At 43.0% G+C, this 26,926-nt stretch overlaps 1 protein-coding gene across 1 annotated transcript in view; it reads right to left on the minus strand.

Annotated features, from left to right (window-relative positions):
- The window catches only part of ACSF2 (acyl-CoA synthetase family member 2), an 82,870-nt gene that overhangs the window by 19,601 nt on the left and 36,343 nt on the right, over positions 1-26,926 (minus strand). The window contains exons 7-9 of the mRNA XM_089677597.1: positions 17,196-17,294; positions 16,962-17,110; positions 766-854 (exon numbers count right to left, since the gene is read on the minus strand). Coding sequence (XP_089533723.1) covers positions 766-854; positions 16,962-17,110; positions 17,196-17,294 — 337 coding nt within the window. The remainder of the gene's footprint in view (positions 1-765; positions 855-16,961; positions 17,111-17,195; positions 17,295-26,926) is intronic.

Consider the following 26,926-nt stretch of genomic DNA (forward strand, 5'->3'; position numbering starts at 1 on the left):
GGAACCCCCTTTTGCCTTCTAAAGTGCCTTAATTCTTCGTGGCATAGATTCAACAAGGTATTAAAAACATTCCTCAGAGAGTTTGGTCCATATTGACCTGATAGCATCACACAGTTGCTGCAGATTTGTTGGCTGCACATCCATGAACCAGTGATACAAGGCAGGATGGCTTTCATGCTGTTTATGCCAAATTCTGACCCTTCCATCTGAATGTTGCAGCAACCAGTCTGCCCATTCTTCTCTGACCTCTGCCATCAACAAGGCATTTTAGTCCACACAACTGCCACTCACTGGATATTTTCTCTTTTTCGGACCATTCTCTGTAAACCCTAGAGATGGTTGTGCATGAAACTCCCAGTAGATTAACAGTTTTTGAAATACTCAGATCAGCCCGTCTGGCACCAACAACCATGCCACATTCCAAGTCACTAAAATCCCAATTCTGTGATTGGCTGCCATATGATTGGCTGATTAGCAATTTGTGTTACCAAATAATTGAACAGGTGTACCTAATAAAGTGTCCGGTGAGTGTAGGTGGACATTAAACTGACCACCAATGTAAGGGGACACTACAATATTTCTGGCCATTATTGAAATCATTTAAATTATTAAAAATAATTTTGTTGTATAGCAAGGGAATATAAAATCAATTCTTGATATCAAATCATCTAGGTATGTTACATTTATTATTTATTTTTTTAACTGATGTTTGTTAAAGAGAAATTATTTTTTTTAAAGTTACATGAAAAACACACAGTCACATACCAGTTGTGAGAGTGGAGGAAAGAGATGCAAAGTCTGGTTCTGCCAACATATCAATATACATGGTTGGGGTGCCGTAAATACTTGAGCATCTGTGGGGTGTTAAAAGAACAGAAATGACTACTTAAAACATACCTCGCTGAAATGATACAATGGTTTAGTACCAACCAATCATACTGGAGTGCTTTTGTTTAACCTCCCCGGCGGTATTCCTGAGTGTAGCTCGGGGTAAAGTTTCAGTACCACAAGCGGTAACCCCGAGCTACACTTGGGCTTACCATGCGGCGCTGCTCCGGGATCCCTCGGTCACTTACCTTGTCCTGCGCTCCCGCGATGTCCCTCCTGCAGTGTCCCCGGCAATGTCCTCCGGCCGATGCCGGCATCTGTCATCTGGGTTCCGTCCCCTGCAAGCGTCAGGACGTACGGGGGACGGAACAGCGGGAAATTTGAAAATGACAAAAAGTGACATTCACTAAAATCACTAAAATCACATAGTATAACATTCCTGTATCAAACCATTTCACATACATTTTGTCCCGAGTGCTTTGTACAGCGCCCTGCCTGCATTTTTACGGTTCTTTCTGCCTGGAAACTGAGAAACGTCCATGGCGTCCAAAAAGCGTCCCTTTAGGTCAAAAGCGGTTTTAGACCGGCTAGAGAACAGCGATAGTAAATTAGAACCACTTGCAGAATTGAGTGATAATGATTCGTGGGGGAAATTCCTCATCAGACACTGAAAACGATTTTGCGACTTTGCTCAGTGATGTGCGAACTTGGCGCTACATTTCAAATTTCAGTGTTTTTGGTTTGATTATATTGTTGAATTAAATTTAATATTATATTATTATTTTTTATGATTATTCATTAAATTATAATTTATGATTTCGTGTTTCAAGTTTTATCCTAGACTCTTGTTCGGACAGATTTCAGTGAGTTATTCCTAAAAATTACAGGCCTACAATAAAAAAAATACATATTTCCATGCAAAAAAATGTACCGCTTTGAGCACAGAAATATGGACATAATCAGACCGCTAGGGAGGTTAACCATGGTATTCTTTAAAAAGATACAGCTGGCTACACGGATGCTTCTCAATATAATTTCTTTATTGATTACAACTTCTTGGTACAGGATCTGACGCGTTTCGGCAAAAGCCTTCCTCAAAGCATGCAGTACATAAAGTAAAATGTAGTGTGTTTAATAATCCAAAATAAATATAATGGTATCACGATCCACTGATCAATATGCAAATTACATGTATAATCTGCAAAAAACCTTGCCAAAATCAATACAATATTCCAAGAATTAAGTGTTCATATTTCACCCGTGATTTCACATTCTTTACAGTGATGAAAACGACTTGTGCTTGGTTCACCTCTGCTGCATATTTATGACAACTATGTGCGCACCTTCACCAGTTGTGCTTTCACCTGGTAAATATGACCAAACCGTTAAGTGAGCTCAGAAATAGTTTGTGTCCCGTTTGTGGACTGTGGCTGGATGGGATTATTATCCTGCAGAGTTTGGGATCCCCACATCTTAAGAAACTTACTCCAATGGTCCATGTGCCATAAAGAATAATCAAAACAAAGTGCCTTATCCTCTTTTAAAACATTTATTTAACAAAAAGTATTGCACTCACATGTAAATGCTGAAAAAATCGCTTTAAAATTCATCCACAATGCTTGCTAGCAATCCAATACAGTGATGAAGCCACGTGACCCGGTGAAGCAACGCGTAGGGGAGGGGCTTTGACGTCACGATGCTTAAGGAGACAGGCAGTTACACAGCAAGTACACTGTATTGGATTGCTAGCAAGCATTGTGGATCAATTTTAAAGCGATTTTTTCAGCATTTCCATGTGAGTGCAATGCATTGTGTTAAATAAGTCTTTTAAAAAAAAAAGATAAGGCACTATGTTTTGATTAGTCTTTATGGCACATGGAGCACTGGAGGAAGATTAATTTGGTCTCTTTTTGGAACAAATGAAGAAAAGTGTTAGAGGCGGCGACATACGCCATATTCTGCTTGTGCATGAGGTGTGGTGGATACACAGTCTTAATACTAGGATCCCACATGGCTTGAATAATAGAATGGATGTTAACCTCTTTTAGAGATAATAATCAGTTACTTTGCAGTGATTGGTTTTGAATATTATTATGGTGATTTTTATATTTATAAATATGAATGTTTATACCACATTTGCTAGCTCATTTTTGTCTTGAAAGTGGGTTATATCATCCTTTTTCAGGTGGGATTGTTGTCTTCAGATTTGTTCCTGTCCTTTATCTATTAAGTTTAATTGTTTAAGTAGCTACTGCCCCTACGATTGGTTGGAGGGGCTGGATTATTATATATATTACATTTTATTTTATGTACTGCATGCTTTGAGGAAGGCTTTTGCAGAAACGCGTCAGCATCAGTAGATCCTGTACCAAGTTGTAATCAATAAAGAAATTATATTGAGAAGCATCCGTGTAGCCAGATGTATTTATGTGAAGATTACTATGTGACAAGTGAAAGTTCCAAGCCTGAGCACCGGTCTCCAGATTTCATCAGGATTACAGCAGTAGAGATTGGGTGAGTCCAATTCCTTTTGTGTAACCACTTCAACAGACACGTTCACCCACCTTCCTGCCCAGGTCATTTTCCAGTTCTCAGCGCTGTCACACTTTGGATGACAATTACTCAGTCATGTAACACTGTACCCACATGATTATTTTTACCTTTTTTTGAGACAGTTAGAGCTTTCTATGGGTGGTATTTAATAACCACCAGGGTTTTGTCATTTTTGCTAAATAACTAAAAAAAGACCAAACATTAAAAAAAAAAAAATGTTTTTCTTCGTTTCTGTTATAAAAGCTTGCAAATAAATAATCTTTCATCATAACCTTAGGCCAAAATGTATTCTGCTACATTTCTATGGTGAAAAAAATAACCAAAATCAGGGCTATTTATATATAACCAAAAAGGAGAGGTATTTGTTTCTTGAGACCTTAAGGCTACGTTCACACTAGCGTTGTGTGCAGGCGGCAGAAAGGCGTTTGGGAAGCGTTTTTACCGCTTCCCAAACGCCTCGGACAATTCTGCACATTACAGCACATAGTGCTGTACTAACGGGAGCGTTAGTATCATGTTGCGGCAAAATGGATGCCTCTGGTCGAGTCAAGAGGGGTTGAAGCCTCCTATTCTAGTCTATGGTGCCGCTCCGCAAACGTCCAACCGGGGTTTGCGGTGCGGTTGCGACGTGGTTGCGAAGCAGTAACACCATTCAAACTTCATTACAGGCGTTTTTAATGCTTGGCAAACGCCTAGCAACCTCCGCTAAACCACGCATGCGGGCAGAGTGAAAAATCTGGTTCAATTCTGCATAGAAACAAATCAGCTGGGGAGGAGCCTAAACATGGCGGCGCCGGAGAGCACGATGTGAGTGCTCTCCGATAATCCACGAGTAGACCACCATGAGAACCCCTAAGGTCTGAAGAGCGGAGCCCTACCTGAGCGAGGAGGTCTCCGGGGGGGAGAGAGGGTACCGGCGAGCTGAAGGGAGAGGAGAGCGAGAGTCGATACGGAGCTCTGGGAGGAGTTCGCGCCGTGGAGACCTGGGACCAGCTGTCGGGTTGCCGGGGAGACGGAGCAGTGCGGCGTGGTCACGTTGGCTGGCCGCAAAGGAGTACTGGGAGGCAGAGGTGTCGGCTCCCTGGCGGGAGAGTGGAGACGCCGGTTCAAATTTTCAAAAATCTGCAGCACAGGAGCGGAAGGTGACATTGGATATATACCTACAGGAGACCCTGCAGGAATCCCCCAGAGATATCGGCTGAGTGTGGTGAGCGGATGGGTGAGTCCACACGTATGAACCCACAAGTAACTGTTTTACTAGGTTGAACTGTGGGTAGGACTGCTAATTACTAACAAAGTGAGAAGGGGGATTCCCAAGGGATCTGGAAAAGTGAGAACAGAAAGAAGAGGGAATGAGAAATTACTAAGTGGCTCCAGAAGAGACCTGGGAAAAGAAAATGAAGTGTTAAATTGATAGAGACTTAATAATATTAATACCCCAATATACAGCCTAAAGTTCCCCGCCGATTAAAGAGCAAAACTAAGTGCAGAAGATATGAAGAATAAAAGCGCTAAAGGAAGTGGGCTTAAAGGGTCCCAGACGGGCACAATTAAAAAATATACTTCTCAGGGTAATGTGACTCCAGAAAGGGCCTATAGTGGAAATGAAAAAGGGGAAATGGAAACCACCTTGGAGAATAGCCCTAGATTGTCATTGGGCCTGAATAGTAGCAGCCATCAGTGGACAGAAAACCTAGCGAGGAAAGATCTTGAAAAAGACTTACAAATGCCGAATAAAAGAGAGATGGCCGTAATGTTTAAGGACTTGGAAAAAACTATTAAGCAGGAAATGACAAATATACGTCAGGATCTAGGGCATCTGTTAAAGAGAACGGAAGAAATGGAGGGAAATATCAACAAACATACCCAATTCATTTCGGACTTAGAAAAAAGGTCAGCTACGATGAGGAACACGCAGAAACAACTGCAGTATAAAATAGAAGTACAGGAGAACAGGTCTAGGAGAAGTAACTTGAGGATAAGAGGAATCCCAGATATCCTGAAAGAGGGAGAACTGCAAGAAATTGTTTGTAAAATGTTAAACTCTATTATGGACAGACCTGAAACAGAGGTAATTAAACTGGATGGAGTCTATAGATCAGGAAAGCCCCAACAAGGTAACGGGAAGGAAAAATCAAGAGATGTGATTGTGCAGCTGCAAAAATATGGAGATAAGGAAGAGATCTGGAGAAGGATTAAAGGAAGAACAACTATTAAGTATGGAGATATAAATATCCAGATTTTTGCGGACTTATCGTATGAGACTTTGGGGAGGAGAAGAGCCTTGAGGCCCCTATTAGAGCAGATGAGATCAAGGAATGTTCAATATAGATGGGGTAACCCAGAGTGTTTGATCGGATGGAAGAACGGTGTCACAGCATATTTGAGATTTCCTGAGGACTTAAGAGACTTCTGTGACAGACTGGAATTGCAGAGAACGAGGATTAGTGGATGGGAAATAGAGACTGAAATAGGCATTGGGGGAAAAGAAGTATGGCAGGAAGTTGGTAGGGGGAAGGTAGCGAGGAGTTAGTTGGGATAGTATGATTATTTTTTTTTTTATTATTTTTTTTTTTTTCCCTAACTTTCTCTCTAAATTGCACCGCTAAGGTTAAAAGGTTTAATGTAAGCGAGGGAAACCGTGGTGGTCGGAGGGTGGGTAAGCCGTACATGGGAGGAGCTCAACCCCAAGGTTTAAATAAAAAAATCAAAGGTGGTTCTATTACCCCAAATGATTGATAGGCAGCTTGAAGGCCTAAAAAGGGGGGTGGTGGGGGGCGGAGGAGCGAGTAGGAGGGGGGAGGGAGGGAGGGGACTAGTGGGAGAGGGGTGGAGGGATATGAGTAGAAAGATAAGAGGGGATAGGGGGGGTCTTAGGGTTAAGTCTCTGCACGTTAGAATGAGGAATAAGAATATATTGATACAAGATCTATGGAAAACTTGAGATTTTTAACATATAATGTAAAAGGTTTGAACTGCCCAGGGAAGAGGTATAAAGTATTCAAGGAGTTGCAACATAGAGAGGCGTCAGTGGTTTTTCTGCAGGAGACTCACTTAGAGATTAAGTCAAACGTAAAGTTGTACTCAAGAAATTATCCAACATGGTTCTGTGCTGATTCCCCGATTAAAAGAGCTAAGGGCGTAGCAATAGGGTTTGCAAAAAATATAAGGTGGGTGTCAGGGCTCCCAGGTATGACCAGAGGTGTGTGACTGAAGCAGGGAAACGCAGACCTCAGATATGTGATAAACAATATAATTTATTAACACTAACAGTACAAACATAAACGCAGTGCAATACTAAAACATAATACGGTGCAAACAAACCAAACCAACCACCCACAGATAACAGTACATACAAGCAAGCGTCGTCAGGCAGGCCGGGTCAATATCAATTGGGCAGGTAGGTACAGGGGGAGCAAGCGGAGAATGGTCGGGGTCACAGGCCAGGTTCAGCAGGTAGCAAGCAGCATAGTACAGAGGGTCAGGCAGAGGGATGGTCCGGGTCACAAGCCAGGGATCAGAACAGGTAGCAAGCAGCGTAGTACAGAGGGTCAGACAGAGGGATGGTCAGGGTCACAAGCCAGGATCAGAGCAGGAGACGTCAGCAAAGGAACAGAAACAGGATGCAGGACAGATACAGGGCCCAGGACAAACACAACACCAAGGCAGAGTCTGCAAGTCTGGCCATCCCTTAAATACCCCAGTATCATCAGTTCCAGGTGTTAGCTGGCTGAAAGGTTGAGTCTCTGATTGCTGGGAGCACCCGCTGGCCAGCCCTGGTACTGCAGATCAAAAGGCAGGTGAGTCCCACCATTGCTGGCCAGTCCATTCCTAACAGTACCCCCCCCTCAAGGAGCGGCCTCAGGACGCTCCAAACAGTCCTAGCTGGGCAAAATGTTCCACCGCCCGGGTCTGGCAACTGGCGGGATATCAAAGACTGGCACACCGGGCAGGACTCCGGGCAGCGGCACACCGGGCTGGACTCCGGGCAGCGGCACATCGAGCAGAGGCACACCGGGCAGAGGCACATCGGGCAGAGGCACACCGGGCAGAGGCACATCGGGCAGGACTCCGGGCAGAGGCACATCGGGCAGGACTCCGGGCAGAGGCACATCGGGCAGGACTCCGGGCAGAGGCACATCGGGCAGGACTCCGGGCAGAGGCACATCGGGCAGGACTCCGGGCAGAGGCACATCGGATTACCAGGCGAAGCAGCAGGCAGCGGGCCACCAGGCGGAGCAGCAGGCACCGGGCCCCCGGGCGGGGCAACAGGCTCCGGGCCCCCGGGCGGGGCGACAGGCTCCGGGCCCCCGGGCGGGGCGGCGGGCTCCGGGCCCCCGGGCGGGGCGGCGGGCACCGGGCCCCCGGGCGGGGCGGCGGGCACCGGGCCCCCGGGCGGGGCGGCGGGCACCGGGCCCCCGGGCGGGGCGGCGGGCACCGGGCCCCCGGGCGGGGCGACGGGCACCGGGCCCCCAGGCGGGGCGACGGGCACCGGGCCCCCAGGCGGGGCGACGGGCACCGGGCCCCCAGACGGGGCGACGGGCACCGTGCCCCCAGGCGGGGCGACGGGCATCGTGCCCCCAGGCGGGGCGACAGGCATCGTGCCCCCAGGCGGGGCGACAGGCATCGTGCCCCCAGGCGGAGCGGCGGGCGCCGGACCTCCAGATGGAGCGACAGGTCTCGGGCCCTCAGGCGGAGCGGCGGGCGCCGGACCCCCAGGAGGAGCGACAGGTCTCGGGCCCTCAGGCGGAGCGGCGGGCGCCGGACCCCCAGGTGGAGCGACAGGTCTCGGGCCCTCAGGCGGAGCGACAGGCGCCGGACCCCCAGGCGGAGCGACAGGTCTCGGGCCCTCAGGCGGAGCGGCGGGCGCCGGACCCCCAGGAGGAGCGACAGGTCTCGGGCCCTCAGGCGGAGCGGCGGGCGCCGGACCCCCAGATGGAGCGACAGGTCTCGGGCCCTCAGGCGGAGCGGCGGGCGCCGGACCCCCAGGAGGAGCGACAGGTCTCGGGCCCTCAGGCGGGGCGGCGGGCGCCGGATCCCCAGGCGGAGCGGCGGGCGCTGGACCCCCAAGCGGAGCAACAGGTCTCGGGCCCCCAGGCGGAGCGGCGGGCACCGAGACACCAGGCACGACAGTGGGCTCCGAGTCAACTGGTATGACCGCAGGCACTGGGTCAGACATTGGATGGTCTGGCTGGACAGCGGGCATCGGGTCACCAGGCATCAGGTCATTTGGCTCGACAGCGGGCACCGCGTCATCTGGCAAGGCAGTGGGCTCCGAGTCAACTGGTATGACCGCGGGCACTGGGTCAGACATTGGATCGTCTGACTGGACAGCGGGCATCGGGTCACCAGGCATCAGGTCATTTGGCTCGACAGCGGGCACCGCGTCATCTGGCAAGGCAGTGGTCTCCGAGTCAACAGGCACGACAGTGGGCACCGGGTCATCAGGTACCGGATTGTCTGGCTCGACAGCGGGCATCGGGTCATCAGGTATGACAGCGGACACTAGGTCACCAGGCATCAGGTCATTTGGCTTGCCAGCGGGCACCGCGTCATCTGGCAAGGCAGTGGGCACCGAGTCACCAGGTACGACAGCGGGCTCTGAGTCAATTGGCACGACAGCGGGCACCGGATCAGGTACCGGATCATCTGGATCAACAGCGGGCATCGAGTCAACTGGCCTAATAGGATCGTCAGGCTGGATCAGTTCATCATGCTGGGTAGAGGCATTAGGCCGAGTAGAGGCTTCAGGCCGAGTAGAGGCATCAGGCCGAGTAGAGGCATCAGGCCGAGTAGAGGCTTCAGGCCGAGTAGAGGCTTCAGGCTGAAGAGAGGCATCAGGCCGAGTACAGGCATCAGGCCGCGTAGAGGCTTCAGGCCGCGTAGAGGCTTCAGGCCGAGTACAGGCATCAGGCCGAGTACAGGCATCAGGCCGAGTACAGGCATCAGGCCGAGTAGAGGCATCAGGCCGAGTAGAGGCTTCAGGCCGAGTAGAGGCATCAGGCTGCGTACAGGCATCAGTCTGAACCACGGAAGGCAGGCTCACCGGTTTGGATACTGGCAGGATGGTATTGGTTGGAAAGAATTTTCGCTTTTTTCTGGTTTTAACTACTGGAGCACTGCAAGTAAACGCAGGTCTGCAAACGAATGGAGCAGCTGGAGACAGAGAAGAACTGGAGGATGGAACAGGAGAGGGAGCAGTTGCTACAGAGGGCTTTTTTACAGGGTTAAAGGCAGGATAGGTGCAGCGAGTGGGAACAGGGGACTGACATGCGGTAGATAGCCAAGTATACTGGGCTGTAACTGGAGGAGCTGGTGGGAATACAGGAGTAGAGTTAGAAGCAGGACTGGGTCTTTGTAAGCTGACTGAGGCTGGGTGCAACAAGTCTGTCCATGTCTGCAGTAGGGGTTGAACAAAGCTGAGCTTACACAAAGCCTGTCTGGTCAATGACTGCACTGCGTTTATACAATCTCTTAGTGTCTGTGGTGAACATGTGGAATAACGCTCCAGAAAGTAACCCACATCATCCTCTAATAACCACACCAGGGACTCTACCTGGTCTGCACTAAATGGTGGCAAAAATTCATCCCTGCATTCGGGGGAACCAGATGAAACCAACTCTGCACAAACCTCAATCAATGGCTGCACCTCAGAGAACTCTGTGCCCTGATCTACTAGAACATGAGCGAGCCGTATACATTCTAGCAGTTCATCCCGGGTATACTCCTTCAGAGTTTGATAAGCATACTCCCTGTCATCAAACACTAGCAGATATAAATACTCAACCTCCTCAAGATCCATCCTTCCCATCAACAAGCCAAGATGGCTTCCCTGTGCAGCCACTTCTGGTCAGGATTGGCCTTGGTGTAATGTCAGGGCTCCCAGGTATGACCAGAGGTGTGTGACTGAAGCAGGGAAACGCAGACCTCAGATATGTGATAAACAATATAATTTATTAACACTAACAGTACAAACATAAACGCAGTGCAATACTAAAACATAATACGGTGCAAACAAACCAAACCAACCACCCACAGATAACAGTACATACAAGCAAGCGTCGTCAGGCAGGCCGGGTCAATATCAATTGGGCAGGTAGGTACAGGGGGAGCAAGCGGAGAATGGTCGGGGTCACAGGCCAGGTTCAGCAGGTAGCAAGCAGCATAGTACAGAGGGTCAGGCAGAGGGATGGTCCGGGTCACAAGCCAGGGATCAGAACAGGTAGCAAGCAGCGTAGTACAGAGGGTCAGACAGAGGGATGGTCAGGGTCACAAGCCAGGATCAGAGCAGGAGACGTCAGCAAAGGAACAGAAACAGGATGCAGGACAGATACAGGGCCCAGGACAAACACAACACCAAGGCAGAGTCTGCAAGTCTGGCCATCCCTTAAATACCCCAGTATCATCAGTTCCAGGTGTTAGCTGGCTGAAAGGTTGAGTCTCTGATTGCTGGGAGCACCCGCTGGCCAGCCCTGGTACTGCAGATCAAAAGGCAGGTGAGTCCCACCATTGCTGGCCAGTCCATTCCTAACAGTGGGAGATTGAAGAGAGAGAAACAGACCCGGAGGGGAGATTCTTATTTTTGAAAGGTAGATTACAAGAACAGAAATGTACAATTGTGAATATCTATTGCCCAAATAAGAGACCAGAGGTATACCTGAAGGGAGTTTTGAGAAAATTGTTGGCCTTTAAGGAGGGTCTTTTGATTGTGGCGGGGGATTTGAATCTTTGCATGGACCCACAAATGGACACGACATCATCTGTGCAGAGAGAGGGAAGTAGAGCTTTGAAAACTCTGAAGGGTGTGATACATGAATGTCAATTGGTGGATATTTGGAGAGTGACACATGGAAAAGAGAGAGATTATACATATTTCTCTAATGCCCACGGGATGTATTCCAGATTGGACTACATATTAGTTGATCATCAAAGGGTGGACAAAATAGAAATAGAAGCGATGTCTCTCTCGGATCATGCGCTGGTTACATTGAAAGTGAGGTGGGGGAGATGTTCGACCGGAGGGATAGGATGGAAGTTGAATGAGGCTCTCTTTCTAGACCAGGAGGTGGATCGGAAAATTAGAGAAGAAATTGAGAGATTTTTTCAGGAGAATGAGACAGGGGAGGTGTCGGTGGCCACAGTGTGGGAGACCCATAAGGCATACATAAGAGGTATATTGATTGCGATTGGAGCAAAAAAGAAAAGGGAAAGAAGAGAGAAACTTACTGGGCTGTTAAAAGAAATAAGTGATTTGGAGCAGTTACATAAAAATAAAAGAACAGAAGAGATAAGACAGAAGGTAGTAAAAAAGAGAGAAGAACTGGGGTTATTGTTGGAGGAGGAGAAGAGAAGAGTCTTTAATAAAGTTGCTAGTGAGAGATAGATGGGCAGATAGACCAGGTAAATATTTAATGAGAGCTTTGAGGGAAAAGAAAAACAGGAATTATATAGAAAAAAATAAGAAACCCCAAAGGAGAACTGGTTTATTCTACCAAAGAGATTACTAGGGTGTTCAAAGAATACTATAGTAAGTTGTATAATATTGCCTCCCAAGACCTAGTAAATACAAGTGGTAAAGTGAGTAGAGAAAAAAGAAGAGTGTATTTTAAAAATGCAGGACTACCGAAGTTAAGTGAGGATCTATTGAATTCCCTAGATATGGAAATTTCGCAGGAAGAAATAAAAAGTGCATTAAAAAGTACCATAAATGGGAAAAGCCCAGGCCCAGATGGTTATACAGTGAGGTACTATAAAAAATATAGTGACTTGTTACTACCAAAAATGGAGAAATATATGAATGCCCTGGGAGGGGAGATGGAGATGAGGCGGGAATCTTTGCAGGCCCATGTGGTGTTAATCCAAAAGGAGGGGAAGGATGCTTCTCAATGCTCCAGTTATAGACCAATATCACTTCTGAATATCGACACAAAGTTATACGCAAAGGTCCTAGCAAACAGATTAAAAGACCTAATGCCAGATTGGATTCACGCTGACCAGGTGGGATTTGTGCCAGGGAGAGAGGGTAGAGATAACGGTTTGAGAACTCTGTTACTTATCCAGAAGGCTAGGAAGGGGAAGACGCCGGTAGTGGTGCTTTCGATAGATGCTGAAAAAGCATTTGATAGAGTAAACTGGAGCTTTATGATGGATACTCTGGAGACTTTAGGTGTGGGAGCAAGAATGAGAGAGTGGATAGGAAAGTTGTACAGAGAACCTTCCGCGGTCATTGTGGTTAATGGGGAGAGGTCGGAAACTATAGGAATGTCAAATGGAACTAGACAGGGATGTCCACTGTCCCCATTATTGTATGTGCTGTCGTTGGAACCTTTGCTGGCAACAATTAGGAAGAATATAGATATAACAGGGGTGCAAACAGGAGGAGAAGATCATAAAGTGGCAGCTTTTGCAGATGACCTGTTGTTTTATGTGGGAAATCCGAGGATAACACTTCCCAACTTAATGAAGATCTTAAAGGAATATGGGGAGTTATCAAACCTGAAAATTAATCCATCAAAAACTGAGATTTTAAACGTTAATCTCCCAAGTAGTGAAAAAGAAAAAATACAAAAAGAATTCCCTTTTATATGGAAGAACAGAGAGATAAAGTATTTAGGGGTTAAATTATCTGCTTCATTTACAAACCTATATAAGCTAAATTATATCCCACTCTTAAATGAGATCAAGGAGGAACTAAGGAAATTGGGAAGAGGTAACCCGTCTTGGATAGGGCGTATAAACCTGATAAAAATGGTAATTGTACCTAAAATCCTATATAAATTTCAGATGGTCCCAGTTAAAATCCCGGATGTATTCTTTAAAGTAATAAAAAAGATGCTAATAAGATATATATGGAAAAACAAAAAACCTAGAATATCATACGACCTGTTGAGTAGAAATAAGGAGAAGGGAGGCTTGGGATTGCCTGATATTAAGAGGTACTATAGAGCTGTAATCCTAGCGAGAACGTATGACTGGACACATAACCCAGAGGGGAAAAGATGGGTTGCGATTGAGAATGAATTAAGCGGAACTACCCTGAGTAAAAGTATATGGGTCCCAGCAAAGTATAGAGGTTTAAAAGATTCCACGAGTGTTTTCACATTAAATGTTTTAAAGGTGTGGGATAATTTGCACAAATATATGAAATGGGATTTCAATTCACAATTAATATCACTTAGGAACACAGATTTTTTTCCCCCAGGTAGGGAGGAGAGTATGGGTAAATGGTTTAGGAAAGAGGATATTCAACTGAGAGATATTATGGATGGACAGCAGTTGAGAACACTTGAGGATTTGAAAAAAGATAAAAGAGAACTTTTTATTAAAATAGATGAGTGGAGATATCACCAGTTAAAACACTTTGTTAGAAATCTTCCGAAACCTTTGAGAATGAGAAAGGATTGGAACTCGTTTGAGAGGTTGTTGGATACACGTGGAGAAGGGAAACGGGGCACAGCTAAGGTATATAAGATTCTCACCGAGTTAGTCACACAAACAAAGCCAATGTATATAGCAAAATGGGAAAGAGATCTGGTAATGGAGATAGATGAGGATAAACAAGGGAAAATATATAGATTGATACACGAGAACATAAGTATGAGAGAGGTGGAGGTTAATTATAAATGTTTAACGAGGTGGCACATTGCACCGAACGTGGAACACAGGATGAACGGGGAAAAGGTTTCAGAGTGTTGGAGGGGATGTGGAAGAATATTTACCTTATATCATCTATGGTGGGAGTGCCCAATGATACAAGCCTTCTGGGAGAAAATAGTCCAATTAATTGAGACAATCACTGGGTTAAAAATAGGATTGAACCCAGAGGTGTGTCTATTACATTGTACAGATCTACCAGTAAATAGATATAAAGACTCGGGTGTATGGCATTACTTGAACGCGGCAAAAGGTCTGATTCCTAGGTTTTGGCATAGACCAGAGATACCGAGGGAGGAGGATTGGGTAGAAAGAACAAATCAGACATGTAAGATGGAGAAATTATATTACATGCAAGAAGACAAGATGGGGCTATTTTTTAAGAAGTGGAGAACATGGGAAGATTTTGTAGCAAGATCCACGAAGTAACAACTTAGGAAGAGGAGGAAGAACTTGTATATTCTAATTAGGAAAAAAAAAAAAGTCATTAGAAATATGCAGAGGGGGAGGATTAATGGGCAATGGGGATATTTTAGGGGGTGGGTGGGCTTTTGGAGTGGGTTGGGGGTTGCTGAGGGAATAAATTAGGGGTAGGAAAGTATTTAAAGGTTTGGAAAATGTTTTTTTTTTTGTATATGAAAATGATGAAGAAATGTGTATATTATATGGAAAATAAATAAATATTTAAATGTAAAAAAAAAAAACCACGCATGCGGAGTTTGCGTTGCATTTGCCGAGCGTAAAAAAACGCTACGCAAACATCGGACCAATGCTTGCCAAACGTTATAGGGGCGTTGGCAAGAGTTGGTAAAACAGTCAAGTGTGAACGAGCCCTAAATCACCAGGACAGTACAAATAACCCCCAAATGACCCCTTTTTGGGAAGTAGACAGTCCAACGTATTTAATAAGAAGCATTGTGAGTTTTTTGAAGTTGTACATTTTTGCCACAATTTTTTTGAAAGTGAAAAAATGAAATGTTTTTTTTTTTATAAAGTTGACATATAAGTTATTTCTCACATGCAGCTTAGACATACTTAGAATTATACACCAAAAAGATTCTGCTACCTCCCCTGATATGGGGATATCACATTTTTGGAGGCCCTGAAGCAACAGGACAGTGAAAACCCCCATGAAATGACCACAGTTTGGAAAGAAAACACCCCAAGGTATTTTCAAAGACGCATGGCGAGTCTTTTGAAGACATCATTTTATTTTTCTATACGTTTTTGAAAAATGCAAAGAACATGAAAATATTTTTTTTTTACAAAAAGTTGTCAATTAAAGAGCTATTCTTAACATACAGCATAGACATTCTTAGGATTAAACCTGAAAACATATTCCACTATTCCTCCCTGGTACGGTGATACCCAGGGCTGGTGCTGCCAGTATGCAAACTAGGCAGCCATCTAGGGCACAGCCACAGCCACTGGTTTCCCTACTCTCCTGCTTGCTGAGGATTGTATCACATAGTGTTTTTACCTCTACATTTTATGTTCACCTTCTCTTTTTCTACTTTATTTAATTGAATTGTTGCACAAAAAAGTCATGCTGGTATCTGTAGTCTGCTTAGCCGCTGCTGTACCCAAAAGTAGTGGGATATAGGAGTGTGCTTCCAGACCTCTAGAAGTAGCAGAGAGCTTCAAGTGCGTAGCATATCCTCCAAGGCACCGTGACGTCACATCCGCTTCATGTGCCAGCTCAGGCATTTCATCTCCCCGTCTCTCCATCGACGGCTCCAGACCCACACTGGCTGATCCTTACGACGGGAAGGACTGACGGTGACTATTATCGATTTTATTTCTTTCTTTTAAATGTTTAACACCGATTGTTTATTAAACTGGTCTTTTAATACTGTACTTAGTGGAGCCTCCCCTTGTCTTCTTCCTGTCTTCCACATACAGAGCTGGCATACTCTGATGATGGCTGCCGCAGATGTTGCTGGTTTCTAACGGACTTATGAAAATAATTTTGAAGTTTTATTTTTTGGGGGGAAGGTGGGGGCGGGTGCAAGTAGTTGGTCTTGACTAGGGCGCATAATAGTCTTGCACCAGCCCTGGCGATACCACATGCGAGACTTTACACAGTCTAGTCACATAGAGAGGCCCAAAATCCAAGGACCACCTTAAAGTTATTCTAAAGGTTCCAATTTTTTTTAAATAACAAGCATGTCATACTTACCTGCTATGTGCAGTGGTTTTGCACAGAGCAGCGCCGATCCTCCTCTTCTCGGGTCCCCTGCTAACGCTTCTGGCCCCTCCCCCTCGCTGAGTGCCCCCAGAACAAGCAGCTTGCATTGGTAGTCAGTGTAGTACTACCTTACATTGGTGGTCAGTGTATTGCCCTGCACTCATGCATGTTTGCTCTCCAGCAGCCTCTGTGTGTCCATGGGACACACAGAGTATGGTTTAGTCCCCCGCTCACTAAAATATGCTGCAGCTGGATGGGGCTGACCGCTGTCTGGGCACTATCCATTCAAAGACGAATGCCAGGAATGCAGAATACCAGTAGATGTACACCCAAAAATATTCTTGGATAGACATCTACTTTAGAGCCGGCTCACAACATGAAATGCACAGGAATGCACTTTGTATTCTTGTGCGATTCACATGTGATCCGGATGCAGTGTTATTTCAGCCCAATCCTTTGAACGGGCTGAAATCACTCCAGATTGCACCAAACGTCCTGCATGCACTACTTTAAAAACGCAGAGCAACTGGATTGCATGGTACAGTACCATGTGATCCGGTGCAGGTGAACACACTGCGTTTGCAACCTGCATTTGGGGTGTCATTGACACTGACATCCACTGTAGATTGCGTTTTGAACTCGGTGCAGGAAACGCATGCAGAACACAAGTCCTGGTGTGAACTTGCCCTTAATGTAATAAGTGACACCAGCTGACATAAAAAAAAAATCTGAAACCTACTTCTCCTTCGAAACGGCCTCCAACACAGCTCGGGCTTGAAAGCTTGGAGAGGGTAAGACCAAAGTGGGACCATAAATTATGGATGTCAGGCTGCCTAGCACAGAGCCCATGCAGTGGTACAGCGGCACAGGAAGAGCGACACGGAAGTCCTTGGGGAACAGCAAAGAGACAAGTCAGTTCTAGTTGAAACCTAAGACGTGATGATGTCTATTCTGTGTATGCTCTGACACGCACCTCTCTCCAGCCGTACCCCAGCCTCGCCCCCACAAACTGCGCATTATTCACAATGTTGTGATGGCTCAGAGTGGCTCCTTTGGGATATCCAGTGGTTCCCTAAGACAGGATAAGAGCAAATTAATAGTAAGAAGAATAATCAGGACAGAAAAGGATCAGACATTGCTTCCCATGTTGTGGCATCTGACATGCACCCAAAGCCAGCACTTTAACTCAGTAACGTAATTTAAAGTCATCTTTTTTTATTAGTTAAATCTGCAGTTTTTATTAACCACTTGTCTATCGGGCCAATTATGACATTTTCTCCTACGTGTCAAAATGATCATTTTTTAGCTAGAAAATTACCTAGAACCCCCAAAATTTATATATATGATCAAACACAGTCTGTGTTTGATCAGATGCTTTGAATGGCAGGGGAGATATCAGGGGTCTAATAGACTCCTGATGGCTCCATAAAGCTTTCCTGTCACTGCCCAAAGCTTTCACACAGGGTCTTGTTCAATTGGAGAATTTTAGATATCATTTGTTGCCATTTCACAGGCGTGCAACAATTTTAATTTTGTTTGGTATCTCTACTCAATGCAGCATCAACGTTTATTATATTTTACCAAATAATTGGGTATTCTATTGTGTTTGTGTGCACTAAAATTCATTTATGTGTACTTTTTGCTAAAAATTTGCATTTGCGAAAATTGCAACCACCATTTTTTTTTCTCCAGGGCCTCTGCTGTCAGAAAATACATCATGTTTGTGTGGTTTTTAAATATTTTTTTTTAGCAAAAAAAAAAGTCTGATTTTTAACTTTTATGTTTGAAAAATGTCAAAACTGCCCTGGACACCACGCGGATAATTGCCCAGCATTGTGTTTCTTTGCCCAGTAATCACACTACAATTCAAGGGCCCGACAACCCAAGTGGAAGGGGCAGTATTTGTATTGAAACACCCCAACAGTCTGTCTGTCCTAGTTTAGTTTAATTTTAGGGTAGTATAAGTACACTGGCTACAACGATTATGACCGGGCAGGCTGGCCAACAGGTTAGATTGTAAAGGTGGAACATTTTTGTGAACAGTACAATGATTTATCATCTACTTGGCCAAATATAATGCAGTATAAAGGTGAACTAGGGTCATTGTTTCGAATCCCAACCACAGCACCACCTGCTTGGAGTTTGCATGTTCTCCCTGTGCCTGCTTGGGTTTTCTCCAGGTACTCCGGTTTCCTCCCACACTCCAAAGACATGCTGGTAGGTTAATTGAATCCTGTCTAAATTGTCCCTAGTATGTGTAGGTATGAATGTGATTTAGGGACCTTAGATTGTACACCCCTTGAGGGTTAGGGACTGATGTGAATGTACAATATATATGTAAAGAGCTGCGTAAATTGATGCGATATAAGTACCTGAAATAAATAAATAATAAATATATTTAATATATATGTATATATTATGTTATATAATATTATATAGTTTTGATGCGTGTTTCTAGCGTGTTTTGCGGTGCGTTTTGTGTTTTTGAACATGGGTTTTAGAATTTTTCTAATAGGAAAGTATTGAGTGAGACTTTAAAGCAACTTTACACTCTCTGGCACTCAAAGTCGCATCAAAGAAGTGCAGGAACCTTTTCAAAGTCACAGCAACTTTGAAAATGTTCCTGCACTAATTTGATATAATTTGAGTTCCAGAGAGTGTAAAGTTGCTTTAAAGTCTCATTCAGTACTTTCCTATTGGAAAAATTCTAAAACCCATTGACCGAAAGACTCAAAACGCATAAAAAACGCACAAAAAAAACAATAGAAAAGTATTGAGTGACTTTGATGCGACTTTACACTCAAAGTCGCATCAAAGAAGTGCAGGAACCTTTTCAAAGTCACAGCAACTTTGAAAAGGCTTCTCCAGATCTGTCTATGAATGTGGAGCAGCGCAGAGCTGCCTGCAGGCAGCCCATGTAAGTCAATGGAGATACCCCGGTTGGACAGGCTCACCCACACCTCCAAGTCTGTCAAACCCACAGAGACGGATGCATGGCCTTGAACGCACGTTGTCTGTGCTTGAGGCTGTACCCTTGTCCCTGGGTAATGGAGGAGACCTCAGACATGCCCAAGGGTTTTCAAAAATAATAGGGCAGCCCTGCTTTTGGGTCCTGGCAATGATGGGGGGTGGGGGGATCAGCCACTTCAAAAGCATATGATCTCCATTTTTGGTCCGGCATTTTATTAAAGCAGTATTAAACCCAAAATCAAATATTTATTATATCGCAGCTTACCAATTCGTAGATGTGATGGCTGCGCTCATTTTCTTTTTTAGGGCTTTCTTTCATCTATTTCCATCTGGTGATCCAGCCAGAAAGTCTGTTGCTTTTTAAAAGCACAAGCTCTCCAACAGAATGTAGCAGTTACAGACATTTAACACTGGTAGGGGTCCTTACAATGTTCAGCTTTTATTTACGTGAAACCTTTATCCCAAAAGGAAAAAAAAACAGTTTGCCATAACTGCTTATAAAGTGTGAGCTGGAGTTTGGCTTCAATTTGTTAGTGTATTTAAATCTGCTAGTACATTTAACACTCCCCTACAGACTGACAATGCTGCTATCCAAAGGTGCTCCCTGTGCTCCTTCATCTACATGCTGTCTCACTAATACAGGAGGTGTGTTACTGGGCAGATCACCAGGTGAAAACAAGGGGGAAAAATCATGAAAAAAGAAAACTAATGCAGCCACATTGAATATTGGTAGTCTGCAATATATTACATTTTCGGTTTTGGGTTTAATACCGCCTTAAGAAGATATTCAGGACACCAGTAGGATTAAAGAGTAAAATAGATATGTGATCTAAGGCTGTGAAAACAGAACATATTGTCAATGATCATATGTATGGGGAAACATTCCTTTGGGCACTTTGGCAATTTCTGGATGGAGAGACACTTTGAGGGCTCAAGTGGACAGGAAAAATGTACTATAAGATGCACATCTCTGTAAAACCCTGTAGATAGATGCAGGGTCGGACTGACAACTCATGGGGCCCCCGGGCAATAGGGGATCATGGGGCCCCTGTGTCCTTGCCCAAACTCAAAAAAGTCTATGAAAAAGGTACCAGGGGCTTCTCATGGGGCCCCCTACTGACCCTGGGCCCTCAGGCAGTGCCCAAGTTTCCAAATGGTCAGTCCACCCCTTGATAGATGTATGACAGCCTCAGCTCGGACTCCAGCCAGACCCAGCCCAACACGTTTCGCCCTGCTCCCGAAGCTTAGTTATGGGGATTCCAAGACTAAGCTCCAGGGGTGGGCTGAAATGCGTTGGAGGCGTAGCCTGGTTGGAGCCCGGGCTGAGGCTGCCATACATCTATCTACAGAGTGTTACAGAGCTGTGCGTCTTATAGGGCTTTTTTCTGAAGCGGAGACGAGCTCCATCCTTGCCTGCACTCCTAGCGATCTGCCACAGAAGAAGACCTGGTGGAGCCTTGAGTGGCACCATTTTTTTAGTTCTGGGTCACTTTAAGGGCTCGTTCACACACGCGGCTATACTGCCAACTCTCTGAAAAGTGATCCTTGGTGAATTGCTTTCCAGAAGGCATTTGACAGGTGATGAGGAGGCAATATGTCACTTCCTCACCACTTGCTTTTACCTGCAAAGTTCTGACCCACCATGTGCATTGCATTAGATACACAGAATATAACTGGATATAACATTTATAGGTAATGTTGATCCAGGGAATATCCGATTGCCTCTCGGGGGATCAGGAACAAATTTTTTTCCCTGCAGGAGCAGATTGGATCATGCTTTGCTGTTTTTTTTTGCCTTCCTCTGGATCAACTGTGGGTGTAGGATTATAACTTTTTTTTTTTTAATGGTTGAACTGGATGGACTTTTGTCTTTTTTCAGCCAGACTATGCATGCGACTGCAGGGCGGTTTTGGTGCAGTGGCATTAACATGAATGGGTCACGTTTTAGTGGTGGTACTGCATGCTGTTTAATTTTTGCCGTGGCATGTGCACAGCGCTGAGTCGCTGCATGTCCTAGTTTAGGTGGGCAGTAAAACCATGGCTCAACCATCCGAGTTTTTACTTACCATGTGAATGAGCAGTAACCAGGGGCTGACTGACAACTCATGGGGCCCCCGGGCAATAGGGGATCACGGGGTCCAAACGCAAAAAAGCCTATGAAAAAGGTACCAGGGGCATCTCATGGGGCCCCCTACTGACGCCGGGCCCTCGGGCAGTGCCCGAGTTTCCAAATGGTCAGTCCGCCCCTGGTCGTAAACCCTTATTTATTGGAAGTGTCATGGAAGCGATATCTTCTGTTATAAGAAGACTTGGCTGTATATATCCACATGAATAGACGTCACCGCTGGATGTCCATGACCCTCATTGTTGAGCCCGGGTGGAAAATTTAGCTCTGCTTGTGAAGCAACTATTTGTGTGTGTTCTATTTATAATTGCTTCTGTGTGCGCCAACAAATATGCCAGCCTGGCAGGCACACAGTCCAGTGGAAAAAATGTCAGTGCGGGTTATATGAAAGAGTCAGTAAAAAAGAACATCAACACGTCCGAGGGTGACAATATTCTACCGGGAGGGAGACACATTTTAATAGGAAACTATATGGTTTGGGGTCAGTTTATTTATTCATTTTAATATTTAGACATTTCCTAACTCCTGCCCAGAATTTTGTTTCAGTTTTGGATGGAGTGGAGAAGGGTTACAATTTCTGCCGACATCTAATTCTTGAACAAGTCTAATGCAGGCCATAGATGGGTCGAAAACCGGCCCCTTTTCTTAACAAAAAACAGAAAAATCGGTCGTTCAATAGGCCGACGTTACCAAAAAAAAAAAAAAAAAAAACGGCTGATTTTCATCCCATCTACAGCCGGCATTTTTACTTCTGTCCCTTGCAGAGAGCTCCGCTATTATATTTGACATGAAAAAGTATTGCAGTTACAACATTGTATCTATTTGTATCCATTTCGGATGCAGATGTTTTTATTAGGATACAAATAGATACATTGATGTAACCGCAATACTTTTTCATGTCAAATATAATAGCGGACTGGAATTCTTATTCTTTTTCTTCTATTTCTTCTGTTTCTTCTATTTCTTCTTCTTCTGTTTCTTCTTCTTCTGTTTCTTCTTCTTCTGTTTCTTCTGCTATTTCTTCTGTTTCTTCTTCTTCTGTTTCTGCTTCTTCTATTTCTTCGACTTCTATTTCTCCTTCTTTTTCCTCTTCTATTTCTTCTTCTATTTCTTCTGCTTCCTTTTCTTCTTCTTCTATTTCTTCTTCTATTTCTTCGTCTTCTATTTCTCCTTCTTTTTCTTCTTCTATTTCTTCTTCTTCCTTTTCTTCTTCTTTTTTCTTCTTCTGTTTCTTCTTCTTCTATTTCTTCAACTTCTATTTCTCCTTCTTTTTCTTCTTCTATTTCTGCTTCTATTTCTTCTTCTATTTCTTCTTCTTCCTTTTCTTCTTCTTCTATTTCTTCTTCTATTTCTTCATCTTCTATTTCTCCTTCTTTTTCTTCTTCTATTTAAGTGTTCTTGCATAGCAAGGAACACTTATTGTTATCTCACAAATATATTCTTATTCTTATTTTTATTCTTATTCTTATTATTATAGCCAAATTTGCCACGCTAACTCCTCCCACAGTTTTTACACTACAAAGACAAGTAATATATCAAAACGTGCGGATTGTTCCCGATCGGATTGCTATTACTTTGTGGAACGTTTCGCCGAATCGTTCAAGAAATATCGCGGTTTTTGTGGCGAAATTTTCCCATAGGAATGAATGGTGCATGTAGAGTGGCAGCAGTGCACAGCTAGAGTGTGCAAAGGAAAAATCAGAACATGATTTGTAAACTGCCATCACTCTGCCATTTTCAAGCCCACCTACACATATCTTATATCAAAACGTTCAGCTAACCCTGCTGTCACTAAAAATGTTCACGGCTAGGACATACTCCTGATAGTTTTCAGAATATGACCATTTGTTTGCACATCACCCCTCCCATTGACTTTCATTGAAACTCCACTCTAGACACCAGACATTTTAAGGGACATTTTTAAACTGCGACTGTGCCTTCATTTGTTATCTTTCAGAGACATACTATACATCAAACTGTAGGTCTTTTTCTTGTGATTGTCACAATATAAACCTTTTCACGGTAGCATTTATACTTTTAAAACTACAAGCGTTTGAAGATGGCAATCGCCAGTGAATTTGGCAAGTTTAAACAGCCTGTTTAGAGCACAGCTCCTCACACACCTGTGACTGACTGAGGTAACAGGTGCAACCAAAGGTCACTCAGAGGGCAGCTGAGTCACATTAGAGTGAGAAAGCTGCAGTGTGAAAGGAAAAATCAGAACATGATTTGTAAACTGCCATCACTATGTCATTTTCAAGCCCACCTACACATATCTTATATCAAAACGTTCAGCTAACCCTGCTGTCACTAAAAATGTTCACGGCTAGGACATACTCCTGATAGTTTTCAGAATATGACCATGTGTTTGCACCTCACTCCTCCCATTGACTTTCATTGAAACTCCACTTTAGACACAAGAAATTTTAAGGGACATTTTTAAACTGCGACTGTGCCTTCATTTTTAATATTGCAGAGACATACTATATATCAAAATTTAGGTCTGTTTCTTGTGATTGTCACAATATAAGCCTTTTCACGGTAGCATTTATACTTTTAAAACTACAACCGTTTGAAGATGGCAATCGCCAGTGATGTCAGCAACTTGGAGCAGTTTGTTTATAACCATGACTCTGCCCTTGGTGTGGAGGGAGTTGCCATAGGAACCCAGCTGTGTGAGCAGGAAGCAGAGAGACAAAAGCTAACCTGCCCACTCCAGTTGTGTGGAGGCCAGAACACCACACAATTTCCACAGAAATTGTGAAGACACCAGTGAAGTGAGCAATTTGAAGCAGTTTGTTTTTAACCGCTCTTCTCTGCCATATTTGAAATCTAATTCTTATTCTTATTATAGCCATATTTGCCACGCTAACTCCTCCCACAGTTTTTACACTACAAAGACAAGTAATATATCAAAACGTGCGCATTGATCCCGATCGGATTGCTATTACTTTGTAGAACGTTTCGCCGAATCATTCAAGAAATATCGCGGTTTTTGCGGCGAAATTTTCCCATAGGAATGCATTGAGCAGCACAGCACAGCTAGAGTGTGCAAAGGAAAAATCAGAAAAATCAGAACATGATTTGTAAACTGCCATCACTCTGCCATTTTCAAGCCCACCTACACATATCTTATATCAAAACGTTCAGCTAACCCTGCTGTCACTAAAAATGTTCACGAATGCCAGTAGTGTACCGCGCTCCAATATATTCTACCTTATGTGATATAATGAATTCATAAGTGTACCACCGATAATCAAATAATTACATCAATTAATTATACTTAAATATATGATTTGTGTAAATATATAAAATAAATTAATTTATCAATGTGAAAAAACAAAAACTATGAATGAAAAATATAAATAAAAAATAAAAAATATTTGCAGTGGGAATGACAGTTCCTTCTGTATAAATGAGATGGTGTTATTATTCAGTCTGGATAAAAATAAAAATAAAATAAAATTAAAATAAAAATAAAATTAAAAATTAAAATTAAAATTAAAATAAAATTAAAAATAAAAATAAAATTAAAAATAAAATAAAATTAAAATTAAATAAAAATTAAAATAAATAAAAAATATTTGCAGTGGGAATGACAGTTCCTTCTGTATAAATGAGATGGTATTATTATTCAGTCTGGATAAAAAAAAAAAATAAAATAAAAATTTAATTAAAATAAAAAAAAAATAAAATTAAAATTAAAATAAAATAAAAATTAAAAAAAAATTAAAATCAAAATAAAATTAACATAAAATTAAAATAAAAATAAAATTAAAATAAAAATTAAAATAAAATTAAATTAACATAAAATTAAAATAAAAATAAAATTAAAAATAAAATAAAATTAAAATAAAAATAAAATTAAAATTAACATAAAATTAAAATTAAAATAAAATTAAAATAAAATTAAAAATAAAATAAAAATAAATATAAAATTAAAATAAAAATAAATATAAAATTAAAATAAAATAAAAATAAAATTAAAAATAAAATAATAAAAATTAAAATTAAAATAAAATTAAAATAAAAAAAAATTAAAATAAAAAAAAAAAAAAATAATTGATATCCCGGATAAGACACTATGTTTCTTTTCTTTAATATTTAATTAATACTAATTTTAGCACGCAATTGAACTTGGCAAGTTTAAAAAGCCTGTTTAGAACACACATGCTGACATTCCTCTCAGAGTGAGTTGTCATAGCAACCCAGCTGTCTCAGCACAGTGAGCCTACTCCGCCCTCTCCAGGTGCAGCAACCAAAGGTCACTCAAGAGGCAGATGACTCACCAGGCTGGACTGTGAGCTTCAAAATACAAGCTGAAATGCATTTCTCACTATCAGGCTTGCAATGTGCACTGCTTACATTTCATCAATCATTTGGTAAAGGTTGCGGCAAGAACACTTTACACAATTTCCCCAGAAATTGTAGATTGTCTAGTTCTTCTTCTTCCTTTTCTTCTACTTCTATTTCTTCATCTTCTAATTCTTCTTCTTCTTTTTTCTTCTTCTTTTTCTTCTTCTTCTATTTCTTCTTCTTTTTTTTCTTCTTCTATTTCTTCCTCTTCTTTTTCTTCTTCTTCTTCTATTTCTTTTTCTTCTTCTATGTCTTCTTCTTCTTCTTTTCTTCTTCTTCTATTTCTTCTTCTTTTCTTCTTCTTCTATTTCTTCTTTTTCATCTTCTTCTATTTCTTCCTCTTCTTCTATTTCTTCTTCTTTTTCATCTTCTTCTATTTCTTCTTCTTTTCTTCTTCTTCTATTTCTTATTTTTCATCTTCTTCTTCTTTTTCATCTTCTTTTTCTTCTTCTTCTTCTATTTCTTCTTCTTTTTCTTCTTCTTCTATTTCTTCTTTTTCTTTTTCATCTTCTTCTTCTATTTCTCCATCTTGCAGGTCACGGCTCATGCGCAGATATTTTTATTGGTAAAAAGATCGGCCGATTTGCCCATCATTGCCGTGAAAATTGGCCGATTTATTTCCAACTTTACCGATAAAAAAAAATGTGCCAAAATCCCGAAAAACGGCCAACCTGTTAACCCACTAACAATCCGAAAATCCGGCAATTTTTTTTTTTTCAGCCAAAAAAATCGGCCGATTTTCGACCCATCTATGGCCTGCATAAGGGCCAGTTCACACTACATACGTTTCAGTTGCTTTTTTTCTGCATGCAGACCACACAGAAAGTAGGTTATATGGTTGTCAATGTCATAGTTCACATCAGTGCTTGCAGGTCCAGTGCGTTCCAGTTGCAGAGAAAAAAGTAGAACAGGCTGCATTTTTCCTGCACATAACTGTACTGGAATGCAGTAAAACGCATCAAAAACGCACCGGAACGCACCAGATTCACACTGGAATGCACGTCTCTATTTAAATTGAAAAACAAAAAGAGAGGGCAAAAAATGAACCGGAAAGCATCAAAATCGCACCGGAACGCACCAAAAATGCGTCAAAAACACACACGCAGAAACGCATCTGGACTGCGTTTCTATAGTGTGAACCAGCCCTAAAATTGAAGCACCACACTATAAGGCACCAGTCACACTTGTGTCGCAGACCGTGTATTTCAATGGAAGCCATTCAAATCTATATGACTTAAAGTTGCAGCAAAATT

Source organism: Staurois parvus, unplaced genomic scaffold, assembly GCF_062004578.1.
Source record: "Staurois parvus isolate SC_StPar_1 unplaced genomic scaffold, SC_StPar_1.0 ptg000189l, whole genome shotgun sequence".
Lineage (NCBI taxonomy): Eukaryota > Metazoa > Chordata > Amphibia > Anura > Ranidae > Staurois > Staurois parvus.